At 42.1% G+C, this 26,640-nt stretch overlaps 1 protein-coding gene across 8 annotated transcripts in view; it reads right to left on the reverse strand.

Moving 5' to 3' along the window:
* Nucleotides 1–2,582: 2,582 nt before the first annotated feature.
* The window catches only part of SYNE3 (spectrin repeat containing nuclear envelope family member 3), a 75,768-nt gene continuing 51,710 nt past the window's right edge, over nucleotides 2,583–26,640 (reverse strand). For 6 of the 8 annotated variants that reach the window (XM_087747639.1, XM_087747635.1, XM_087747632.1 and 3 more), the window contains one exon: nucleotides 3,043–13,997. In XM_087747639.1, the coding sequence (XP_087603765.1) occupies nucleotides 13,800–13,997 (198 nt within the window). In that variant the 3' untranslated portion in view covers nucleotides 3,043–13,799. Of the gene's footprint in view, nucleotides 2,980–3,042; nucleotides 13,998–26,640 lie in introns of those variants that run through there. The other 2 variants (XM_087747633.1, XM_087747634.1) reach the window with 2 other exon arrangements.

Here is a 26,640-nt window from a genome sequence, read left to right on the forward strand (position 1 = left end):
AGTATCGTCCGAGAGGCCCCACTCTGTGCTGGGACTTGCTTTGGATTGGAAGGAAACCGCCTGAAACCTTCGGCGTCTCCACAGGCGGGGGCCTGAGGGGAGGCTGCGCATCCCGGGGGGCTCCTGACCCCCCCGCAACCTCTGCCCTGTGGATGAAGGTCCCTGCGTGGAGGTGGGTTGCCCGCGTCCTGCTGGGGCAGAGCTCATCCACCTCTGCAGGAGTTTAGGGAACCGGGGGGTTAAAAAAGCCTTCTGAATCCTTCCAGGGCTGCCGTTCCCCTCCCTAAAGCTGGGGTGATTAAACAGACTGGTTGCTCTGCGGTTTAATGGATGGCTCTGGCTGCAGTGCTTGGGGACCCTCTGACAGGGCGCTGTGAAAGGGCAGAGGGGTACTAATAGCTGCTGTGTTTTCCAGCAGCCCCAGCCAGAGATAGTTCTGTATATAGCTGACAAGCAGTCAACGTCTGCTCCCTGTCTCTGTTTGCACTTCATCGGGTTATCTCCTCGCAAGCAAAGAAATCCCAGCTGATTGAACAGCACATTCATCATCTGGATTTCCCCCATATCTTTTTCTGTATCAATGGTGCCATAAAAAGCCCACCAGAAAAGTTGACGGCGATCTGCTCTATCTTCCATTAAAAGCTTTTGCAGAGCCACATTAAGATCTGAAGTAAAGGAAAAAAAATCAAAACAAACCCCAAACTTTTTTTCCCCACTCAAACGTCAATCAAGGAACATTAAACAAAAAGATTAGTTCTGCTCTTATTTGTTTGTAAAACAAAAAGCATGAAATATTTAGCAGTATTGTAATCTAAACCAGATGGGAATAATGCCGGCTTTCAAGGCCGCTGGTAACCACCTCCCTTTCATGCTGCTGCAGCAGCGGGACGAGGCAGGCAGCCCATTAGGACAATTTATGAACTGGACTTCCACAGAGGGAGTTCTAGCAAGAGGTCCACGGCTCGTACAGAGCAACCCTGATAACATCTGTTAGGGTTATTCATTGAAGAGGATTATATTACAATCCCTCTTAATACCACGAGTGCTACGGTAAAACCGGATGAGCCTTCAGTTTCATTTGCTCCAGCAATATGTGTTTATCAGAACGTTTTTCTGCAGTTGGAAACCAAGCCTGCATTCATGGTATGTCACAGAATGAAATTTAGAAAGCTTGAAATATTAACCTAGAAAAAAACTCAGTCCCTGTTTTTAATCTCTCATGGCCATAGCGCTCAGCTCCTACGTGCAGCATCAACACACCATCAGCCCTTTTCCATAGAAAGCCGCTCCCCATTAACTCTCCAGGGCTGAGATTGATTTTATTTGAATAGTTCTCACTCGGTAACCTTGCTCCATCCTTTTTTATTTAAGACTTTGCTAATGACGTTTTTTTTTTCCCTTAATTTACCTAAGCATATAATGAACGCTCACATCCGAAATGACCTCATTATACCAGCAAGGACTTTTGTGCAGATACGATTTAGTGCACAGGCATAAGGCAGAGGAGAATTCTCTAAATGGAGAGGTTTTAAGCATTCGGTAAAATCCCTGTTGACTACGAGCCAGATTCTTACTGCTGTAAATTGACTTAGTTCCAACAGCTTCAATGAAGCTACACTGATTTACTCCACTTGAGGGTCTTACCCTATTATTTTTATTTATTGAACTTGCCACCTTTTGCTGCTACAACCTAAACAGATACTTCCATCCTCTAGCAGCAGGGTTGCTATCTAAAACAGGTGTTTCTCTACTAATATATGACTTAAGAGATTTATAGCTGCCTGGAGTATTTCATTGTCCTCTAAAAGTGTTTATAATAATTCTCATTGACTGTCTCAACTCCCACCGATCAGCTGTAGAGTTGTTTGCAGCCTGAACCTGGTCAACAAAATATTAATTCACCGTGCAAGTGTGAGCTGTTTTGTCTATTCTTAGGCACTTTTCTCTCCTCCCTGCTGGACTACAGTCTTTTCCTGGTCTACGTACAGTGTCTGGGACAAGAAACCTGACCTACACAAAGAAGCCTACTTTTTGGCTCCACAAAAAATAAACTGCAAGATGTAAACATGCATTGCAAAGGAAAAAAAAAAAGAGTAAGAACAGAAATTTCTTTTGTGCATTGATTGTAGCCCTTATGGGAATGTAACTGTCCCACCATCACAGTCTGCAATTCCTGCAGCCCTGGACTTGTTCTACCCCGTTCTCTTCTGGATTCGAGCTGCTGCTCTCGACACAGCTATGATCGGCTGAAGTGTTTGCATTTGCACTTTTGGGGGCTTAGCGGGAGACAGCTCATAGGAAGGCATAGGACCACATGGTCCAAATACCTGAGAGAAGTTGAAGGCCTGGATAAAGCTCAGTGTGTTCATAAAAGCAACAGGGAACCTAGCCCACAGGTTCACCAAAAAATTGTAGTGGTTTTCCACTCCACCAGAAGTAACTGCCTGTGGAGCCCTTTGATGTCAGAGATCCTGGCAGACTCTGTCTCATAAAGATTCAGGAAAGAAACCAGCAATTACTTGAATGCTAATGAGAGCTGTGCATCCACACATACATGCTGCGGTGATTACTCTTCAGAGAAATCAGCAGTGGTTAAACTAATACACTGCTTGCTCGCTGCATGTGATTTGTGCTAACTTCAAATCTGAGGTTCTCAAAAAATTCCCCTTTGTCTTAGCAGGTTTGGGACCGAGGGGAGCCCCACAGAGACTGTCAGAGGACAACACCGTAAGAAATCATACTGAATCATAATACGATTTAGCGAATTCACCTTTTCTTTGGGTCTGGTAGAATTCTATTCAAACAACTGCACAGTCTTATAGAAAAGCTGACATTTTCTATTAAATCTTACAGGGCTAGGGTGAAGTAGGTACATTCAGCACAACCTTCTTCCAGTGGCACATGAGCAGAGAGGCAGGCAGCAGCAAATTTTATCCATGCTTCACTTGTTCTGGGTGTTTCTAGGTCAGCCCAAATACTCTGATGGTAAGAAATAAGCACAGCAAAAATGTGAAACCACCCCGCAGAATAATTTAAAAGTCCTTAAAAAGAAATACATATGTGTTTATTTACTGCATTATAAGTGCAACATCAAATACAACTATATTTTCATTACAAAAAAGGACACATGCAATAAAATACTCTGATTTTATAATCTGATTCAACATAGTTCATTGGTAACAGTGGAGCATCACAGAACAGTCACAAGGCTAGGGCTTGGGGTGATGAATTTCCAGTCTCTTTATCCTACTTGCAAACAGAAAAGCCCCATCATATTTTATTTGTCATCGAGGGATAAACTTTTGGAATAATGTGGCCTGATCACAGAAGGTCCCAGCTGCCCCTTAACTCCCCGATGAGTCTTGCAGAATCAGATTTTTTTTACTTGAGAAAATATTACGCTTCTGACAAGGTTGAGGAATAGACAGTATTTTCCAGGCAGAGAGCAGAAATCCTTCCATGTTACACCACAGCCAAGGTACAAAGCAAGGGCCTCTGCTTCACAGGTGCACAGAAGCCAAGGCTGTGAGTTACTTTAACTATTGGTCTGAAGAATGAAATCAGGCCATTTTTTGCAATATTTCACTGCAGCGTTATTTTACGTTCATCTGCGCATGGGGCTTCAATCAATTTAATCTGGCATTTCAGCTATGGAACAAATCCAGAATATACAGGAGGATTCCACAGCGCAGAAAAGAACACAAAAAGTTGTCCTGAAATACTGAAAATATAGCCTCCTAACTAGTTAAAAAGCCCCATTCCTCATTAGAAAAGGGCCTTGTTCTATCACTGCTATTCACACATCATAGGCTCTTATTTTTAATATTTCCCGTGAAATTTCATGGGAGTACTTGTGAAATAAGGTAAACAGTGGGAATAAATGATAGAATCAGGCCCCAAAATGGCACCATTTCTAGGGTAAATTCTCCTGACTTTCAGTTGAGACTTTTTAGGAATTGTCACGTAACACTGTCCAGCCTTTCGAAGCAATGACCTGATTTCTTTCCGTACATCTTGCGTGGCGTAACACTAAGGATGACTTAGCTCTAACAATTTCAATAAAAAATAAAGTCAGTCTTTTTATGCAGCTGCATTTTTACACAATTTCATAGTCAGTATACAGAAGCTTACAACTCCTTGAGATAATTGTAGCAAATAGGAGGATATATATGAAAACAAAGAGTTTCAAAACTACACGGAAATCTGTAGAATAAAATATATATCTATGTATCATTTCCCAATACAAGCAATTGGCAGTTTAGAAAAATAGGATTATTACAGTCTTTCTGAATCAGTAATTGTAAAAAGAAAGGATTTTAAAAATAAGTTCAGCTTTTCAAAAAGCCGTATTTTTTATAAGAAAATAGACTGGTCCGCATTTCCCTGAATAAGCCAGAAAGGTTACGGAAAGGTCCAAACGAGACAAGGAGTCTGACTTGGACTTGATATCAGCTGTGATAACATGCACATGTACAGAGACAGCTGCTTGGCTCCAGTATTGTTTACCTTAGAAACGAGCCTAATTTATCACAAATGTATTTAAAAATCATAAATAACATGACAAAAGTGGAACTGGTCCCTGCAAGGCAAATAATTATATTCATACAAGCAAAAAGTGACATCAATCCAGTTATTTTCTTGTGACAGTTAAAAGGTATTTTGTACCCAACTGTTACATTGAACAGCACATGTATAAACACAGATTATTATTACAGACTCTGCTATCAGCTACTATACATAAACAAGAAGAGATGTTCATGCTGTAATTGCCTCTAATGTTTTTGTTCTACTTGAATATTAACATTTACAAGAAGCTGAGGTGGAGACCTGACTTCAAGCCAGGATTTCAACATGCAAAATGGACAGGGTTCATGGGAAGGTTTCTGATCTTCCCCATTACCGACATTTGGAAGTGGATAGGAGCTCTGAAGAATTTTAAAACCATTCACAATATGAATTTCTCTTGTGAACAGCCTTAGGTTTCCTCTCTGCCCAAAGGCGGGTGATCTAACATGGGACATAATGGTGAAATTTAGATCTGAATCAATAAACCTCCCATTCAGGAGGATTCACATTTTAGTTCCACGGCGCTGCTAAAAGAAGGTGGCAAAATGTACCACAATATTCGCTGATTTTTAAATTAAAAGCGGAGAACGGTTTGACTGCAGAAACTTCACTCCAGGCTGTTCTTAATAACTTTTTAATACATGAATTAGAACTTCTTGTTAATTCTGTTCAATGTGAGAGTAAATCCCTTCATTTTGCTGTGATTTTTGTGAAATATACGGGATATTTACTCACCCTATACAGGAGCCTTAGCACATTTCTTTAAACTTTCCTCTAGCTTGAAACTAAACAAAAGCACAAAAACTGATGGAAGCAAGATTGATGGGCTGTTGGTGAAGGGACCCAAGATTGTTTATAATCCAGCCTTGTTAATTAAATTGGGCCGAGACAGCCAGCTGCTTTGAGAAGTGAGGACAGGTTCCCTGGAGAAGCACTGTACGTCAGTTATATTGCTAGTAAACAACAATGCAGCTTCTGGGTCTCCTACCACTTTTCAATGCCAATGGAGTGCTACGTCTTACGAAAGGCAATGACAGAAAAATGCAACACCCGCGTTATTGCTTGTGTAATTGCTTCACAGTGGTCCAGTACACCCAAGTAAACAAATGAGAAGAAGGTATGTTGCTGGAAGGGAAGCTCTGAGGCTGGGCAGGTGGAGTATGCCCTCTGGGAATCACCTGATAAACTGAGTAAGTACAAATTAAAAGGGAAAAAAAAGTTGAAAGAGTGGCACTGATCAAAAGGAATACATCTGCTCAGACACAAATGACAGTCACGGTTTCGGAGCAAGACAAAGGTGTGTCTTTTGCCTTCCAGTGAAGCACATGTACAAAATGGAGGTTGGCATTTGAGAACAGACACACCTCTAGTACATGCAGCATCCAAATACCTTCAGGAATAGCCAGTGCTTAAGCAGTGACTCCTAGGTTAAACTCTTACAGGGTCTGATCTGGGAAGGTGATGGGAAAAGCATCTTGGATGCTTTTTGCCTTAGAGGCTGAAGTCCTAACTCAAAGCTTATTAAAGCTCATTAAAGCTTGTTAAAACACATACCTCTAAACTCTTCCAGCTTCCCTTTAAGACACAGTTTCTCTTAAAAGCTGCACTTGAAAGTTACATTGAAGTGGAACGTCACCTTTCTTTAAGTAGAACAATAATTACACTCCCCATTACATATATATACATACATATATATTTCATGGCAATGGAAAGTACCGTACAGAGGCATTCATTCATATCTGTAGTGAAACCAAGTCTGTGGTGTTCAATGCTTATTGGACTTGACAAAAGAAATAATTTGATTTTTGAAGGTGGGAGTCACTTCAGGAAAAATTCCAGCTCCTACCCCTGAATTCTAGCTGGAGGCCTCCCGGCAAAGCGCTGATGAGGGCGGGTGGCACTGTAGCCTGCCTTCAGTTCCCAGCCTCTCGAAACTCACCTCTCCCTTTTAACATACAGCTTTTGATGGAGCAAAAAGGAGCTAAAATAAATGGTTTGCTAGAGGGCTTGATAAATGAGTTGTGAAATCAGTTAAAAGTGACCATTTTCTTTTTCTTTCTTTTTTTTTTCCAGCTCAGAAAAAAAGGGTTCTGGCTTATTAGGGTGTATAACAGTGACATTCCAACACTCCTGGCAGCTCAAGGGCACGCACCCTGGAGCGCCCAGCCCCGGGCCCAGCAGCACATGGAGCGCTTACACAGGCAGTGACAACGCGAGGGTAATAGAGCTGAAACTGAAACACCAGCCCTCCTCGCTGATTAAGGGGCAATTTTCTGCATGCAGTAATTGGATTACCCATCAAAACCTGCTTAGAAAGAAGAAGAGAAAAGGGTCTGGGCAGGCTATGAACAATGCTAATGGCAAGGCTTTCATTACTAATAGTTGTTTGTTAAGTGATACCCTCTGCAGATGTGAATATTAAGGGCAATCCCTGAGCCAACACAAGGCAAATGAAGGTAGGACACGGCGAGAAGACTTGGAAGAAATGGCTGGCAAGGACCAGAGGGCCCTCAGATAGTGATGAAGGCTGTTTTGACACAAGGGGCAGCAGAAACAAGCAGAGCATCTGCAGCAGGAACTGCAACGGGGGAAAAATTTATTGAATTTCAATTTCTTGAAACAGGACCAGATTTTTTGCTCTACGTATGGAGGAAGAACTGGCACTGGAAACAGTTAAGAGAAAGGTGACAGGAATGATCAAAGGCGTGGAAGAACTGTAACATGAAAAGAAGCAGAAAAGACTGGGATAATTTACTTTAGGAAGGAGACAAAGCCAAATCTCCATGGTCTGGAGAGGGTAGTGCTGGTCTTTCTGCTTCCTTGGACTCAATGCACAGGGACCAAAGAAGGAAAATCAAACAGCCCCCACCCCTCCAACTAAAGGTTTCTGATTCAAAACCAATTCTGGGGAATAGCTTTTTCACACAACTTGTAGGAAGGATGTGGAACTCACTGCTGTGAACAGCTCTGAAGCCAGAAACCCACTAGCATTCAGTAAGGCACTGAACAGGCTCGCCCCCAGAATCCAGAAGACTAAAGGCAACAGCTGGCATTTACTTGCAAAGGAACAGAAAGCCTCCTACTTCAGTTCTATAATGAATCTCTAATTCCTAAGGATTGAACAGAGACCTTCATGACTATCTTTCTATCTACAATAGCATTTCCTGCATCTTTTCCTGGAGCATCAGCGCCTACCACCTGCCATTAATCTGTCACTGAGGGGTTTGATTTAGCAGTTTCTTCTATGTTTAATGAAAAGAAAAAAGCACTCCCAAGACTCAGATCTCAGCTCCAGTGGATTACCCTGAGGGGAGCCTCCTTCCACGGCGAGGGATGTGAAACTGGACAGTGCTGATGGCCACTGTCAAAATTTCGTCCGGCAGAGCAGGATGGCAAACCCTTGTTCCTGTGTTACTAGTCTTGAGTTGCTCTCATTATGCCAAACCTACATGTTCGTCTCTTGCTTCCAGATATCAGGCTGCCTTTTGAAGACCTAATGTCTCCTGCTGCTTCCACTAGGATGTTATATCTTCACCTGGGCGGTTTCATCTCACCCACGGTTTACTAGGAGGAGGGTGGTTAGCTCACAGATACAATGAGCTAAAGCTGGCAACTGCTGAAGTAAGTTAGGTAACAAAGGTGCCATTTGGCTACTGCTTGAATTGATATACTTCTGATAGATATTCCTTTTCTTTCCACATCTACTGATATCTCTCTGGTAGACGGATATCCACATTTTAAATTGGATAGACAAGAGATAATAAAAAAATCAACTGTATGACAGATTATTCCATCCTGCTTTATTTTTTTTTTGAAAATGCTACATTCAAGAATCTTTGTTTTGTTTTACCATTGAGCAACTGCGAAATGAACCCACATTTCTTAAACATACATGTGCAAGTCAAAAAGCCTTGCACCTAAAACATTCCACACAGTCACCCAACACCTACAACTAAACCGTTTATAACCCAGTATAACCAATAGATAATTATGTTTAAATACGGCAAAAATAATAAGATTTGTTTCTGAATGAATCGTGATGTCTGTACCAACAATGTTTACCTCTAGTATTTTAATAAACTGGTTTCTGAGAGTTGCCAACTGCTGACAGATAGATTAATGCGATAAACTTGTAATGGCCCAGAGCAGGTCAATGATCTGAGAACTACTAAGAATGTCCTCGACAGCCCCCAGCGACCCTGGAAGAAGCTGACATAGTTCATTGGGCAAACATGTGTTTTCAGCTGCGGACTAGCAGCTGATAGTGTCCAACAGATAGTAAAGTCTCCAAAAGCAGTTCTTACAGCCAGCGGGGTACATAACCCATGACCTGAAAGACACCTATGATGCCTGGCAAAGATATCTTTATTGTGGTATTTATATGGGCGTTTCTTAAAAGGCAAAACTATTTCTCCAGTTTAATTTCAGTCTGTAATCTTCAGTTATTCCAAAAGGTTTTTTTTTTTTTTGCTCTGGGAATCTCTGCCATACAGCGGTTTTACTTTTTCTTGAGAAAAGGCAATGTACTCTCTTGTCGACACAATTTAAAAGAATTCCTGTATATGAACTCACTCTTCAAATCTCTTTAGTGCTAATGAGATGTGTATGCACACACATCAAAGTAAAACATTTCCTATTTAATACTGAAGAAGAGATCAGATGGAGGAAACTCCTGAGGTCCTAAAGCAACCAAAGAGAACATACTATTTCTTCTGACGTGCAGAGATTACCATCTGTGTATCTACTGATGGCCAGTTTTTGGAGACATTTCTTCTCTCTGAGGTCTTCCACTACCCCAGCAAAAAGGATTAAGGAGAAGTGGAAAGCCATTTTAAAAGCGCTCCAAATTATTCAGTGATCATCAGGTGTTTTTATTAGTTAGGTTAGTAGCTTTCTTTTCAGCCCCAAATGTGTGAGTTTAGTCAGTACCTCAGTCAGGGCATATAAGCTAGTACTTGGTAGAAATCATGATTGCTCTGGGGACTGTGCTAACCGGGGAATGCGGCGTTTTTAGTGTGTGTGCATAGAACCGAACATGCTTTTCATACAGAGATTTCTGGAGAGGACATATATAAATAATATTTAATACAATCTAAATTGCTAGCTGGAATCAGAGAATGGGCTATTAATAGATATGTGGTACAATAGCAATTTTCTACCTCACTGTATTGCAGTCATGGAAAATTCTGTTGAAAGCAGCTGGCTACAAAATCAATTACAATTTATAAATTAGGCTTGCTTTCACTCCAAAGGCTGGGTTTGAAGTGTGCCTTTGGGGCTGTGCAGAATTCTTACTTTAATGCATGGAGTGCAGGATTTTGCCTTCAACACTGAAGGGTCATTAATGTGGTCAATGAAATACTGGGTCCAATAGTGCAGGCAAAAGAGCTTGGAGAGACGCACAAGAGCTCTGCTCTGTGAACAGGCTGGGTATCTGCATGCAGTATAGGCTACATGTCCTGAGCCAGACACATAAACAATTTACAAGCTCAAACATATTCAATCTATTTTAGAAGGTTTTAGCACCTTCTGACTGTGGTTGGATATGGATTAAAGTAGTGTAAGCCCTCAGTTATGGACGCTTATCTGTTTTGTGCATCCTAGGTTTTTGGCAAGGGATGTCTGAAGGCAGCAGCCCCAGTCCAAGGCTGAACTGTAACACATCTTGGTTATGTATGGATGTCAGAGATCTATGAGCTGTGGATTTTATAGGCACAAAAGTGAGGGTGTAACCCCCAAATCATGTGTGAGCCGAGATTCAGGCATGAAGAACAGTGCTCAAATTTTAAGGGCTGATTTGGAAACAGTATGATTTAGTTTGTGTGTTGAGGAATCTGAGCTTTGTTCAGTTTCCTGGAAGTTGAACTGGGCAGTTTGTTTTCATTATTCCAATTACTGACTTCACTGATATTTACACACACTTCCAGGAATCAGTATCACAAACTTCTCAGAAGAAAAACAAGAGAATAAAAAAGAAAGTAAATTTTGGATTTACATTTCAAGCTTACTTCTGTGATTTTTTAGAAATTCTTTCTTTCTTAGAAAAATCTCACACTTGCGTTGGACAGGTGAGGTCAATGACATTATGGAAGAGTGAAATTGTTCTGAGTGAGATGAACATCAAAGTCCTGTGCTTTGGATAGTTTCCACTGCAAAGAACTAGAAAGATTAATCATTTATGTGAGATATTTAGATTGCTTAAATTAATGAGAATGGATTTGCTGAGATTTAAAGCAAAAAATTCCAAGATTACAGACAGGGGACTTATAGAATAAATTGAATGCAAACCCAGCAGCAAAAGTGTGTTTCTAATTTAGTGGTTTTTTTAAGCCTGCCACAACACTGAAAAATCAAGGTGACAATGCAGTTGTTCTGTTATGGTCCTCTGTGTAGAAATTTTTTCCCCCAGTTGCATACTCCTGTGGTGTCAAATGCATTTGTGAACCCATAAAAATCATCCAGATCAGAAAGGCTGGGCAGAAAGAAATCGGATGTGACATTTTGTGCTTTCATAGAAAAAACTTGTCCATCTCCCTGCTGATTTTCTCTTGTGGCTATATTTTTCCTCATTATTTTTACTTTCTCACTGGCATTTTACTTTCATTACCTTGAATGGCTCAGCAAAACTCAGAGAAGCGCAATGTAGCTACGCCACAGAAAAGTGCATGCACAAGTACACATACACACAGCCACACACAGCCCCTCTTCCCCCACACTTCTTTTCTACTGGAACATTTAATTTGAAATGGAGATGTGTGTGGTGATTAGCTCCTTGCTGCGCAGCCATGAGGGTTTCTTCCCTCAGGGCTGGCAGCAATTTTTAGAGGAGCATTGCAGGAACGTGCATGGCTCTTGCACAGCTCATCAGAGGAGAGGAGGTACGTCCTCCACCGCCAGCAAGAACCATTGCAAAGACGGAATTAATTTGTTCCATTCTCTAATGAATTATATAGCTCCTCTCCATCTGGCTCCTTCAAGAAAGAAAACACAGGCCCTACCTTCCTTTGCTTCCCATTCAGATGTGAATGTCTCATTGCTCAGCGTACATCCTCTCCTCACCTTTCTGCTTTCAGCCCCCCTCTGCCTGCTCTCTAGAGCTCTTCTGCTACCTCCTGACAGTCAGGTTTTAATCCGCATCAGTTCAGATCCTCCTCACACTCCCCTTGCACTCTGCCTGAATACCTTCACCATCCCTGCTCTCTTTCCTCTAATTTCCACTCTCCTTTTCACTTTTAGCAGAATTTTCGCATTTTTATCCGACTCTAGCAAACCCAGCATAGTTGGAAGCATTATTAGGAACACCGTGACAGAGTCGTGACAGAGTCCTGGCAGTGGAAGAGTCTCCTCAGAACACTGGTAGAGCCCCTGCTACTTGCTCCATTTTAAACCTTACTGAAGAAAAGCTGTTTAATATGCAATAGAACCAATACTCTAGCAGGGAGAGGGAGCCAAAAAGATTCAGAGATTTTTCCTCCATAGAGCCTGTATTCTTGTCGTCTGTGTTTATCGTGACTCCTTTTCTTAGGCTTTATAAATTGTTGGAAACCTCTCTTCTCTATATTTAGCTAGTCTTCTTTCACATCTGCCTGTTCTCCCTCATTCTGTGCCTATAACGAGCTCCTTGCTGCTACGCCTCCCTATTCTACCCAACTTTGCTTCTTTAGCAAAACTTTCATGGTTTTGCTAAAGTATGACTTCCTCCTTCAGTCCCTCAGCTACTAAATAATTTACCTGCACAACAGATTTAATATTCTTTTGGAACTTATTTGGAAAACAGCACTGAATACACCATACTGGTACCCAGAAGACAAGTTCCTCCCACAGCATAGCCAGGATGTGAAAAGTAACTATTTCTTTGGTTAATTTTTTTTTTGCATGATTATTACTGTGCCTAAAAAGATGAGACAATAAGAGATAGCTCTCAGAAATGGCACAAAATTTTAGAAATTACCTTTTCTCACAGGAGTCAATTAGGTAAAACACCACTAAAAATGGTTTCATCACAGTAAAGTGAGAATTGTTTTTACATTAAAAGGCAATGTTAAAATGTACATTCAAAAATTTGATAAATCAGGCATAAGCTTAGGTAAATAAATGACAAGTTGTCATCATCTTAGAGTTTAGACTATATAGAAATGTAGGCTTGACTGTCTTTGATACAATCAGTTTACATCAGTTTAACAAACCATTAATATAAAAACATCCTAGGAAGCAATCCTGTTTCCAGGGTGGTACTTCTGACTTTTGCTTCACTGCCAGGCTGCATCCCACTGTTCAGGCTTTATGATCCATTACCGAACGCCTCTTCATAAAGTAAAAAAAAAAAAAAAAAACAAAAAACACAAACAAAAACCCCTCACTGCTTTTCAAAGACAGGACCACTGATACAAGGTTTTGTTCAGTGCTCACAAATTAATTCAGAAAATTATGACCTGATTTTAAAAGTTCTCCTGCTATAGAGATGTTAAAAAAATACATATTCTTTTTTCCCAGCTTTCTTCCTACTCTATTCTACCTCTCCTGATTCAGGTGGGCTGAAGAACACAGTAATTGGAAAAGAAATCTGGTAAAAAATGAGAACAAGAGGAGTCCCACACCCACTCCTACTGAAGTGAGTGGAAACATTTCCATTACCTTCTGCAATCCCTGCATCCAATTACTGAAAAAACTAGCTCAAGATTTCAAATAGAATAGTACCAATTTTCCTTGGGCTGAATGTCAACCACTGTATTCAAATACGATTCTACTCTACCTGCTCTCCAATTTGCACTCTGCTGCATGCCCACATCTTCTCATACTTGCTCTGTCTTCAGTTGTAAACAACAAGAATCTGATTTTAAAAATCACTCAAGAACCCCACAACCAAACCATCATTCAGTATTCCTTGCTGAAAGATGGTAGAAACAGAAACATTGCAGGATTATCTCCAAACAGTGGATGAGTGGGTGGCGGATGTTAGTTTGACAACAGATATGCTTTTTAAAATATATATATGTACATACATACACATACACAATCTCTATATACACATTATAAATATTATAATAAAATATTGTAAAAATATTAAATTTGCTCAAATACCTGATTAAAGTGGACTAATTTTATGTTGCATTTATGTGACCTATCCAGTTGATATGATGGCCTTGTTAGAAGCCCTAAAATCTACAATACTTGCAATTGGTAAAAAAAAAAAGTCTATATTTCTGAGAGTCACCTCGTGCCATGCCAAGAAGTTAGGTTGGAGGTGGGCCCTCGTATCTCAGCATCAGGTTGAAGGACCGAGCAAAGTTGTTGGCCAGGCTGCAGCTGTGGGTCTCCTCTGCCAGGGGCAGGAGGAAGGCCAGGAGCAGGAGGAGCAAGAGGAGCAGTTGCAATGGTAGTGCTGCCCAGCACACTCGATGCAGGAATGAGCAAATGCCTCCAGAGCGCTTCTGAAAGACACAAACGGAAGAACAACTCAGAAAAATAAAGACCTGGGGAGGTGCGTTTCAAATACATCAAACTGCCAGGTTTGGGCAGAACAGCCCAACTTGTCCAGAGCACAACGTGCCCTGGGATCCAGCTTGGGTGCTTGGAATGCTGCAGCTGACTGAAGCTGGTGCTTAAACCATTTCTTTTAGGAGAATACTTCACTCTTTTAAAGAATTCCCTGCTGCAAACTGTTGTCTTCTAGCAGGAAAATGCTGCTGATTTTCTAGCAGAGAACAATTGCTTCCAAGTCCATTTTCCAATTACAAAGTGGTGATTACAAATGCTCACGCCAAAGCTGCTGACTGGTCTCCTCACAGTCAGCATATGGGACAGAAGGTCTGCGTTAGTAAGTCTCCTGTCAGTAAAATGAGAGTGCTGATGCCTGGAAGAGAGGAGCCAGCCTTTTGCTCTCTGTCAGCAGAAAGGAGCTTCATTTGCAGCTCATCCAGCTCACAGTCATCTCCCCAGCTGCAACGTGCTCTTTGGATCCTGGCTTTGGGGTCCATGAAGCTGGAGGTCAGAAAAAAGGCCCTGCAGTGCAGCCTGCCTCAATACCTCTTATACCTTACAAGGCCCATCTTAAACTTTTATGTGATGCAGGAGAGTGAGAGAGAACACAACACTGACAGTGAAGAAGACATTAAAGTCACATTTATTGCTGAGCAGCCATGGGAGGGACACACAAAGAAGTCCAATTACACTTTTCTTTATGCTGGTGCAAATCTAGAATAGCTCAGTCAACCTCATTAATTTAATCTGGATTAGCACGACCAGGAGAGAACATATTTGGGGATACAGAATTCAGAAAAGATTAATTAAGAAGTGAGATTTCCACTGGCAAGATTCCTGGATATCTTCTGCCAATGAGCTGAACTATGTGTGTTTCACAAAAAAAAGGCCAAGTCAACTGTCTGTAAGGGAATCCTGAAAAAGAGGGCTCAATAATGCATTGATTTCATCAAACATGGATTTATACTCAGAACGTAGAAATAATGCTTAATACGGCTACATTAGGTACCAACTGATATCACAAATATCAACGCAGAACATCCACTGAAGTGGGACCTACATTTTCCACAAGAGGCAGTTAATTTGTTGTGTTCAAGCCACAGGCAATGTCCGTGCTACAGCAAAATTAGGGCTTCTGGCCTCTACTGGATGCTTGACTTAACAGGCAATGCCTCTGTCCCACTACGCCACCGCCATGAATAGTCAGTGGGAAACATCAGCAGAGAAGATAAGGAGCAGAATGATGGTAGAGGAAAGTAATTACACCCTTTGCTATTTTTTAAGGATCTCTTCCACTGCTTTCTAAATTTCTCAGTCTCTTGTAGCTTTATATAAATGCTTACAGAACTAATTATGAAGGCAAATATATAGCTGCAGTTACAGATCATGAGACAGTTGTGCTGTGAAATCCTTCTTCTGTTGTAGTTGGTTTGCTTCCATGGTATTGAATGGCTGATGAGATTTAATTATGGTGTCAGGCAGATGCAGAGGCAGCAGAGCAACAGCTGCTTGCTCTATCATTTCTGGCCCGCAGTATCTGAGTTGTAACTTGCTCGCTGAGGCCAACGAAAACTCAGGCCCCAGGACACTGGAACTGCCAGTAGTTAGTGGGCAATGAGTACATGTCAGGGTGTAAGTAGGACTCTGACTTTAAGCACCGTTGGGCAGCTTCCCTGGGTACAGCTAGCATTTACCCACAAAATCAAAGCTTCACCAACCTGGCTGCATCACAGGAGTCATCTGCTCCTGCTGTGACCTGTTCCCAAACACTAGCCAAAGTACTAGGCGTAAGCAGCTGTACTAACAGGACTTCCCCTTCTCTAGTCCTGGAGTGCAGACGTGAAATCCTTCATCTCCCCTGGATTTCATCAGCCTATGGGCTGAACAAAACCTGCAGGGCTTCTGTGTTTATAGTCAATGCTAAAACCGTTATGTGCAAGGGCAGCAGCCACAACTCTTGGTCAGAGCTTTCTGGGCTTGTCTCTGTAATGCCATGAAACAGCCACTCCGTGGTGTAATCAGTACAAACCAACGGACTGTCACTGACAGCTTCTCTTTTCATTGACCATTTCTCATTCTTAATTCTCCATTGCATCCATAATATGCAGCAATATGACAAATACATTTATTTAGTGTCCCATCTATAAGGAAAAAGGCCCTTTCCAGGTTCCAGAAGCCATGGACAAGTTTGTTTGTATGTATTAACAGACGTAGTTCTGTTGGTGAAAGATCGCATTAGAGTTACCTCTGCCTTGGGACAATTGAAACCATGCTCTTTCTTCTACCACTAAGATGTAATAAGACTTAATGCTGGTGTTGTTAAAGGGTAGGATCCTATGACTGACTGTTCAATATTTCATTATGGCTGGAAGTCTCAAACATGTTTTCACAAACTCAAACTGGGAATTAGAAGTCCACCTCTCAGTGACGCAGCTGTGAGAAGGACTGCCAGTCTTCTTAGCAGCACCTAAACTTTTTGCTTTATAACTGTCAATCCTTTAGCATTGGTTTTGAAAGCTACTTCAATCTGAAACTATTCTTTCATTGCCAGACCAGCTGCAACACCTGTCTTCCCAGTTATCTCCTTCTGCCAATGAACTGGTGGGAAATAGTGTTTTTTTCCAGTTGTGCCTCCTCTCTGTTCCTGCCACAGTCCAGGGAGCAGGTGTCTTATGGTCGCTCAGGTTTGTTGTTGGCTTCCTATGATGACCACACCGCCAATTAGCCACTCATGTTGTTCCTACCCCAGGATCCAGCATTTGATTCAGAGCAGGTCACTGACTCTGCCCTGATCTCTAAAGCAAAGACTATTAATGCAACTCTAAGAAATGGGATGAGACTGAAATGTTATTTATTAAGCGTCTTGTTTTTAGATCTGCTGAAAGAAGTTGTAAATAGTATTGCTTTTCAAAGCTCATCCTCCACAAAGAATTAATGTGAAATGGCTTTATTAACAAGCTATCGTTTGCTCTCCTTGGAGCTTTCTGCATGATAAGATAAGATACTCAGGCTAACCATAGCAGATCCTAGCATCAGAAAAATCTGTGGAGGGACATTATTTTGTCTTTATCTGCTGCTTTTCTCCCACCTGCTTGCTGGGTTTATAGGCATTTGTGTTTGATGAACTTTTGTGTTTGCTGCCCAGCTTCTCTGTTTTGTTTGATCACACAGCAAGGTCAGAATCTTGTATTTCTGACTCCATTTGTTGCCATGGGAATGACTCTGCTATCACAAACATGGTATTATGATGTCTCTGCAGGACTGAAGATGAGGCACACAGGAGCTGTGAGGGTTTGGTGCTTTCAGCAAATTTGCAATAATAAGCCCTTAATATATGAGGGCCACAACCTGCACACACTGAAATCCATGGGAGATTTACCATTAACTTCAATGTCTGCAGCAGGATTATGCACAGAGACAACTAAATAAAGTCAGGATTGGGAACTACTTATTCATGGGGTTCAGCAGATAACCTTACAAATGGATTCATTACTTATATGCCCAGGTTCTTGTGCACATGAAACCTATATTAGTTCTGTTGCTTTCTGCTTGCTGGAACAATTGGTGATATGATTATTATTTTTTTCTTCGGTGGTAGTACTACTAGAGGTGTTATAGTTAAAGGATAGAAAATTTAGAAGAAAACAGAGTAACTTTTAATAGGAGAGATGATACAGTTGAAAAAAGCAGGGAAGGTTTTGGGCACTAACTCCCCCTCCGAGTGTGAAAAAAGCAGCACTTCAATTTTACTAAGACTAAGCCAAGGTATTTTTTTAGTTCTGTGCTGTGAGAGAGAGATGCTTTCGGGCTGTGGTGACCTGAGACTATGGCACCAACAGGGAATTCAGGAGGCCCAGGTTCAAACATCTGCTCTGTTGGGCTCAGAGTGATCAGGGCTGTACGAATCTACTCGGAGTCAGGACCACACTCCCAACGCTCTAGCACATCATTCTGGGTTAGAAAAGGACAGTCTCACACAGTTGCACCTTTGCAAGAGACAGTTGGAACATTTCATTTCCACATGAGATCAAAGGTGGGAACCACAACCCTTGCTACGCAGTATAATTCCCCTTCCCTAATCACTCCAGATACTGGCATCAGTACAGCTACTACCCAGCACCCACTGACTGCAGTGCATGTGTCAGATCTAGGTTCCACAAGATACTCTGAAACCAAATCTTCCTCTGAGGAAAACTGGCAAAGCTCCAGTGAAGTCAACTGAACTTTAATTTCCACCATCTTAGAATAACAGCTGGAATACCTGGGTATCAAGCCAAAGTGTCAGAGACATTTTTGAAACACACATGGAAAAGGAATAGGTTGACATTTAAAAAAGAAAATATACTTTTAAAGTTCACCATCAAGGATAAATGTCCTCCCCCTTCTCCCTCAAAATACCAGGACAAGCAAGGACTGTCAAGGGGTAGACAGCTGTGTTTTGTGTAATGCTAAATGCATGCTTGTTACCAAATGAACTGCACTGGCTGTGAACATTCACATTTGTACTTGATTCGTGTTAGGGCGTTTGAATGACAAGCATCGGTTTAGATCTAGGGAGTCCTCAGCACTTAAATCTGTTTGCAGTTAATAACTCCTTACCAAATGCACCGTGAAAAATCACTTGGATGGGAAACAGCAGAAAAGCACTTTAGAACTTGCTACATAATATTCCTGTTTAAGTTGCTGAAGTGTTTTGCTAAAAATCAATGCACTCCCTGGTTTGCTATTGACCACATTCCAGGATATATGAAAACACACAGTCAATCTAGCTATTTGAGGGAGCAGAGGAATATAGCATCTTATACCATGCTCATTAGTGGGTTTTTGCTGCTGCTTGTATGTCACCAGCATGCCTGACAAAAATCATACTTGCACCACTGAATCAGTGATCCAGCAGAGAAAAAAGATTTAGTCTGGATTCATTCCTCTTACCTTAGAGCATCTCACTGAGAGACTACCCTGGGAAATGCACTGCTGTCTGAAAATTCCTGCTCTCCCCATGGATAAAGGGACCGATGCCCTAGTGTCCTACAGACACTATACAGACAAAGACACCAACGGCCATGCTGCTTCATGCCAGTGCTGTACCCAGCTCAAGTATGCCATATTCTACAGCAATCGGTGCAGATGCAGAGGTACTAAGGCAAGCATAAATAATTTCTCCTTAATATTCTCAGCCTCCAACTGCTTTCAGCTCAGGCAGTTTCCTGAGCCTGATGTAGCTTGTCCATCTAGTTAACACTCAGTGAATCTTTCTTCCAGATACTTCCAGTTTCCCCTTGAACCTATACAAACTTTAAAAGCCTTCAGTATCCTTTAGCAAGGAGTTCCACAGGTCAACCAACTGGCATGAAGAACAAATCCCTTGTGTTAGTTTTGAACCTGGCTCCTAGTTCTTTCTTGTGGAAGAGATGGAGAGTCAACCCCCATCTACACTCCCTGCACCATGCATGATTTTGTAAACCCGTGAGTTAAATGCTTAGACAGGATGAATCCAGGCCTACATCCACCGTGGGCAGATCACAAGAGAATGGGCTTAAACTATAGCAATAGGTACAGAGCAAGTACATCTTAATAGGAAGAATAGATAGGCCTTGGAAAGGATCACCTACATAGGTATGAATTCTACCACTTCATTATTCCTCTGAGAATAAGCAGAGCTGCCAGGAATGCTGTAACAGCAGCTTACCATCCATCCCTTTCATTCTGAATGGGAGCATGCCATTATCAAGCATCATCACTTTTTTTGGTAAAGCAGTTACCTTAGTGATATTTTGCCTCTGAGAGGCCCTGGGTTTCTGCCACTTGAGATCCCACTGTGTACTAATTCTGTTGCCACTCACAAAGGCAGGTTATTGCCAACAAGAAGAGATCAGTCCCAGGGGGAGCACAGGCTGCTCTCTCAAACCAAAGCGAATAATTGGGTTGTTACCTTAATGTGAGACAGTTTGGAGCTGGGCTCCTCATCACTTCCTAACTGAAAGCCATGAGCACCCCTCTCCAAGATAAGCAACAGATGGTCTTTTCAAGAGGGAAATAATTTGTGGGAGTTGGATACTACTGTTGCCATAGAACTGAGCATCCAACATGCAAAGCTGTGGCTCATTCCCATGCACCACAGCAGGAACTGAGAGTTGGATACTGTCGATCAGAGGTTATGTGGCCTCTGCAAAAGGACAGTGAGCCACTGGGTTCAGAACTGTACTTGCCTAAACACAAACACTGCCCAGGTTAGGCAATCGGCAGTGAGGAATGAGTAAGGATGGCTGGGACACCTCTGAGGCCTGTGCTTATCATTCTCCATCTCATAAAAAGCTACCAGAATGAATGTGCTGAAGGGAGGCTAACTGAGGTCACACAAGCAATTTTAGCTCTAACATTTTCTATCTTCAGATTGCTTGACTTTGCAACCTTAACATTCTTTTCAATTCTGAAGAGCATAAGCGTATGTACGTAAATAAGTATACAGGCAAATTACAGGTTTTGTTTTCTCCCTTAGGGGAGATTCTGGAGTACCTCAACATGGATGGATGATAAGCTAGAATCTTTGATGAAGGCTTCATTTAAAAGAAACAGAAAACAAGGAAAAGCCAGCAGTTTGTATTTGAGGTTTCAGGAGTCACATATGGCAGATATTTCGGAATTTCTGCTGCAAAGTCGCTTAGAACTAAGTACTGTGCCATATGCTACTGTGACACAAACGGATTTATAAAGGTTAGCTTCTGCGTGCATATACAACATGACATGCTTTTAGGAGAAGTATGCCGCAGGACAAGGGCTACAGCCTGATCTGTTAAAGTAACACTGATTTCTACAATTCTCCAGGCCTAAGCAAGCAGAAAAAGTCCCTGGTTTGGTCCCATAAGCAGTGGAAACTACTTTCTTTTTATCTGGAAAGTGTTTGACATACAATAAAAGTTAGGAAGCACTGTGGAAGATTAGTAAAGTGGTACGTAGGATGGGTTGCTAAAAATATCTTAGTTGCCTGTTATAAGAATATGGAAGGTCAAACTCTCAGTGAGGTAATTTTGAAGCACATTTTCATATCCAACAGCAGGCACTGAGTTACGCCTAGTTTCTTAAGTATCACAAGTGAAGTATTTGCAAAAGGTTCAGAACAGGGTAAGAAGTTTTTAAACCAGTTGAACTAGTTTTGGCTGGGATAGAGTTAATTTTCTTCATAGTAGCTAGTATGGGGCTATGTTTGGGATTTGTGCTGGAAACAGTGTTGATAACACAGGGATGTTTTAGTTACTGCTGAGCAGTGCTTACACAGAGTCAAGGCCTTTTCTGCCTCTCACCCCACCCCACCAGCGAGCAGGCTGGGGGGGCACAAGAAGCTGGGAGGGGACACAGCCGGGACAGCTGACCCCAACTGACCAAAGGGGTATTCCACTCCATATGATGTTGTGCTCAGCAATAAAAACTGGGAAGGGAGTTTTACCAGGGCTGCTGTTGCTTGGGGACTGGCTGAGCATCAGTCAGCTGGTGGTGAGCCCTTGAGTTTTTTTGCATGACTTATTTTTCTTGGTTTTGTTTGTCTTTGTTTCCTTCTTTTACTTATTAAACTGTCTTTATCTTAACCCACTAGTTTTCTCACTTTTACCCTTCCGATTCTCTCCCCCATCCCACTTCAGGGGGGAGTGAGTGACACAACAGTCCTTTTTGGTGCCCAACGTGCGGCTCAAAGGGTTTGCAATAAGAACAGATTTGACTATAGGGTGTTAGAGGCAGCTTATAATTATTACATCTGTTTAACAGTTGCTGGTCACGATGTTGCCTTATTTGTTTTCTTGTATCTGATCTGTTCCATGCTCCCTTTTTTGTGTGTGCATCAAATTTGAGAGCTTGTTAAAGGCCGGTGTGGGCTTTTGCAGTGTGCTGTGCTGTGCAGCACTTGGTTGTGTTTTGCCTGGGAGAAGCACGATAAAAGCACTGGTCTTGAGCCTAATCTGGTGTTTGGGCCTGGCATTGCTGCCATCCCTGTACTTCAGGAAACATCTCATGGAGACAATTATCAATTACATTTTTTCCCTTTTCTCCTCCAAGAGCCAATTTGTGGAAGAAACAAAGAATGACACCTTCCCCTTCTTCTCCTGTGCAGTAGATGTTTTCTGCCTTGCTAAAATAACTCTTCAGTACCTTGAACATCCCTGGATAATCAGAATGCTCCTATTGGTATGTCTCAGGAATCTGCTTCTGGCTTTTCTTAAGGTTAAATGACTATTTAGGAATATCGCACAGAGATATGCCCCGAGGCAGTGTGGTTACAGATGGCAAGGTGTGTGGGAGAATATGAGCAGGTACACAGAATGGTTGTCACCTCCGATGGTCTGGGACTTCACCCCCAAACAAGTGTGGGATCCTGATAAACTGACAGAATGTTTGAAAAAAGGATGCTCTGCCCCTAGCAGTGTGAAAGAGACACAACGTATGGCAGTCTGCTGGGGCCTGGCCTCCGCCTACCAAGCACTATTGAACACTGCTCAGCACCCTCAAGGGGAAGAAGGATCTGAAGACATACAGACAGACACTAGGGATAAAGCAGAGACCCAACTCTCACCTATATCAGTCACCTGTATAGTCAAGAAGAAACAATGGAAGCAGAAGTCAACTCATTTAGTAAGGGAGGAAGAAGGAGAAAGACTCAGAAGAGAGAGCCTGTTCTGCAGCAGAGCAGTCACAAGAAAAGAGGGGGAAGAGACTGAAATCATAAACGCGCTAGAAACCACCCGAGCCCTGTCCCTACGTGAGTTTTGAAATATGTGAAAAGATTTCGGCCGCCATGCAGGCAAGCAAATTATCAGCTGGTTGCTCCAATGCTGGGATACTGGGGCCAATAGTCAGGAATTAGAGGGTAAGGAAGCCTGGCATCTGTTGTCCCTTGGTAGGGACAAGGCCATCGACAAAGGGATTGGAAAAGGGGCAACTGTCCTCAGCCTCTGGAGGCGGCTCCTGTCGAGCGTGAAGGAAAGGTATCCCTTCAAGGAAGATCTTGCAAGTAACCAAGGCAAATGGACCACCATTGAGAGAGGTATTCAGTATCTGAGGGAATTAGCCATGGTGGAGGTGATCTACAGCAACCTGAACAACACCCAGGCATCCAAAGACCCGGATGAAGTCCAGTGCACACAGACCATGTGGCAGAAGTTTGTGCGGAGTGCACCAACATCATACGCTAGCACCCTGGCAATAATGAGCTGGACAGACATGGACGCACCAACTATGGCCAGCCAACTCCAGGAGTTTGAAAAGAATCTTGCTTCTTCCCTATGGGCCTATATCTCAGCTGTGGAGAGACTGTCCCAACAGTTACAGCAACCCAAAGAGAACACATCTTCATTCTTGCCCATACCAACCAGCATGTCGGGTGCTGGGACATTCAGGCAGGGATACAAATTTAGCAGAAGCCACTTGGCCAGTTAACACTAGAGGATCTGCCAATCGACCTCGCCCTGTCCGATTGAAACCCCTGTGCGCTGTGAAGGAGGTAAAGTCACTGTAGTACACATAAGGAGCTGGCTGGGAAAGACAGTCTGGGTTAATCCTTCCATGGGCAAAGGCAAACCCATCTGTGGGATTGCTTTTGCTCAAGGACCTGGGTGTACTTGGTGGGTAATGCTGAAGAATGGGGAAGTCCAATGTGTACATCAAGGAGATTTAATCTTGGGTAAAAATAACCCATGATTTGAGTTGTATGATGTTACTGCTGTATGATGCCTTTGTTATATGATGCTGTATATTGCCACCGCTGTGGCTGCAATATGTCAAAATTATTACAGCAGGAGTTACCCGAACCAATGAAGAGTGAATCTCCTAAGGAAGATACCTTGCACCGTGCAAGTGCAGCAGTGATACAACCTGAGATGGCTTCAGTGTGCAACAATCCAACACAACACGCTGTCTCTCCTGTCCTGAATGAGCATTATAACAGATGGAGCCCAAAGTCATATGCTAAATGAACTGAAAGGACATTTTGTGAGCATTTTAGAGGGGTAGCCCTAAGGGAATGATACCTGTATATGTATCAAAGGACAGGAAGGGGTAGGGGTGGCAGGTTAATGAGGTTGTATTGGATAGTGTGGGACCTGAGCATGATGTACATGGTATGGAAAAAGAGGTGGAGATTGTACTAGTTTTGCCTGGGATGGAGTTAGCTTTCTTTGGAGTAGTTTGTATGAGGCTATGTTTTGGATTTGTGATGAAAACAGTGTTGATAACACACCCGCATTTTAGTTCTTGCTGAGCAGTGCTTACGCAGCATCAAGGCCTTTTCTGCTTCTCACACCGCTCTGCCAGTGAGTAGGCGGGGGGGGGAGGGCGGTGGCACAAGAAGTTGGGAAGGGAAACAGCTGGGACAGCTGACCCCAGCTGACCAAGGGGATATTCCACACCATATGACAACACTCTCAGCAATAAAAACAAGCTGGGGAGGAGTTTTACCAGGGATGCTGTTGCCTGGGAACTGGTTGGGCATCAGTTTGCTGGTGGTGAGCCACTGGGGTTTTTTGTAGCACTTGTTTTCCTTATTTTTGTTTGTTTCCTTCTTTTACTTATTAAACTGCCTTTATCTCAACCCACGAGTTTTCTCACTTTTACCTTTACCCTTCCAGTTCTTTCCCCCTTCCCACTGCGGGGGGCGAGTGAGTGAGCAGCTGAGAGGGGCTGAGCTGCTTATTGAATTTAACTGAATTCAATTAAAAATGCAGGAATACCCCACCAGTTTTAAATACGCTCATAAGCCATACAATTTATCCTAATAAATATATTCTGTACTTAAGAGCAATGCTGTACTACTTTTAGAAGGAGAGTTACTGGCAGCTAATAGCTGGATGACTTTTCTGCCAGTGTATCTGAAATTTAGTAGGAGACATCAGTGTTGTACATTTATTCAGGAAGGCAGAGAAGTAAAACAACTTCTCCCAATTTCCAACTTCCACTCAGCCTTGCAATTTGAAATAAACTAATTAAATTGGGCATAGAAAGAATAAAAACTGAAATAATGACAACATGTTCTAGAACCTGTAGAAGAGGCTACTGACATCAAGAGCTGTTTTATCACATCAAGAATGTATGTTTCCAGCTGCTTTACCAGTGACTTCTCTCAAGTCAAGATTAAACTTTTCTTAAACTTCATCAGTCACCATATGTAATTTGAATATTATTTGCATTTTATTTAAATAATTTAAAAATGTGATGGATTACTTCGAGATATTGATTACAGGAATTTTTCCTACCATGCTTTTTACAGTAGTGTTAAAAACATTTTTCAAGTATATACTGGGAATTGGTTTCATTCTGCTATTGGTCAACAACTCTGTCATTACCTCTCAGTTAGGAAGTAAAATTATATCTGCTGAGAAAATCATTCTAAGGTATCTCCTTGGTGAAAATCTGTAAGTACTGCACAACGTGGTAGGCTACTAAAGGATGCCTGTTTTCAACAAAGGAAGCAGGGGCCATGAACCGCATACCTAACTAATACCACGTTAACATTGACAGAAAGTAAGAACCAGGTGCCTGGGAAGCAAGATGTCCTCTCCACCTTGCACCAGCACTGCTTTAGAGGGAGAGCACGGCAAGGCACAGAAGTGGCAGAACCAGATAAAAGACAAACAGAGTCCCTGTTTTCTAGCATTTGGGAAAGCTGTAATGTAGATTGGTAAACAACATGAAACCTACAGAAATAAGGGCAGGCAGGCAGGCAGTCTCACAGGTGCAGAAATGTGAAGGGAAGCTCATGGGCCTCCTGGAGAAGGAAGGAGATGATGCTGTCTGGCACAGCATACTTAACAGTGGGTCACAGTTAGGAAGAGGCAGTCAGGATTTTTCAGCTTTTTATTTTTTTGCCTAAGTTTCCTTTCTGAGCAAACATCACTGCTCAGGGAAAATAAGTCTATCTGCTAATTCTTAATGGTAAGATGCCCTTCTTCCTGTGTTTGGGACATGGTATAATTCTTAAAGCAGGTAGGCACATGCTTATAGGCACAGATGGAAAAAATATGGAGAGATATTCTATCTATAAAAGAGGGAAAGATACCTCCTAATGAGTCTTTTCCATTTTACTAAGAATGCAATTGTACAGAAGTTTTCAAGTGGCTAACACCCACCAGGACTTCAGTAAAACAAATGGGCCACATACTAAGGCACCACTAACACAGGCACGTACACGCGATTCTGTGCATTTCTGTACTGTGACCTTCTGCCGTGAGGAATTCCTGTCGTATCTGCACTTGGGCAGAGCAGAGCACATTACTGTTTTCTTCCTGGCAAGCTGTGGCAGCTCTTGCTTTGCACAGTTTCCTGAATGACTGCATTAATTTGATTGACTCCAGATCAATGGTGTCTCTAAATAAGATTAAATTACACGTTCCTTCTGTCTGTGTGTTACAGGAGATTACTCTTAGCAGAATCTCAAAGGAAGCAATTAGCTGATCACTGATGTAATGAATCCTAATGATTTTGTTTGTACAAACAATAAAGCCAGAATCATTTGTTTAGCAAGGAAGTGTAATTACTCTGAACACTTGAGAAAATAAATCAAACAGCACTACCTAGACCTGTAAATAATGAGCCTTTGACTTCCTATTTATG

The sequence above is a fragment of the Nipponia nippon genome, unplaced genomic scaffold (assembly GCF_047370975.1).
Source record: "Nipponia nippon isolate SJK-2023a ecotype South Korea unplaced genomic scaffold, ASM4737097v1 scaffold_11, whole genome shotgun sequence".
Classification (NCBI taxonomy): domain Eukaryota; kingdom Metazoa; phylum Chordata; class Aves; order Pelecaniformes; family Threskiornithidae; genus Nipponia; species Nipponia nippon.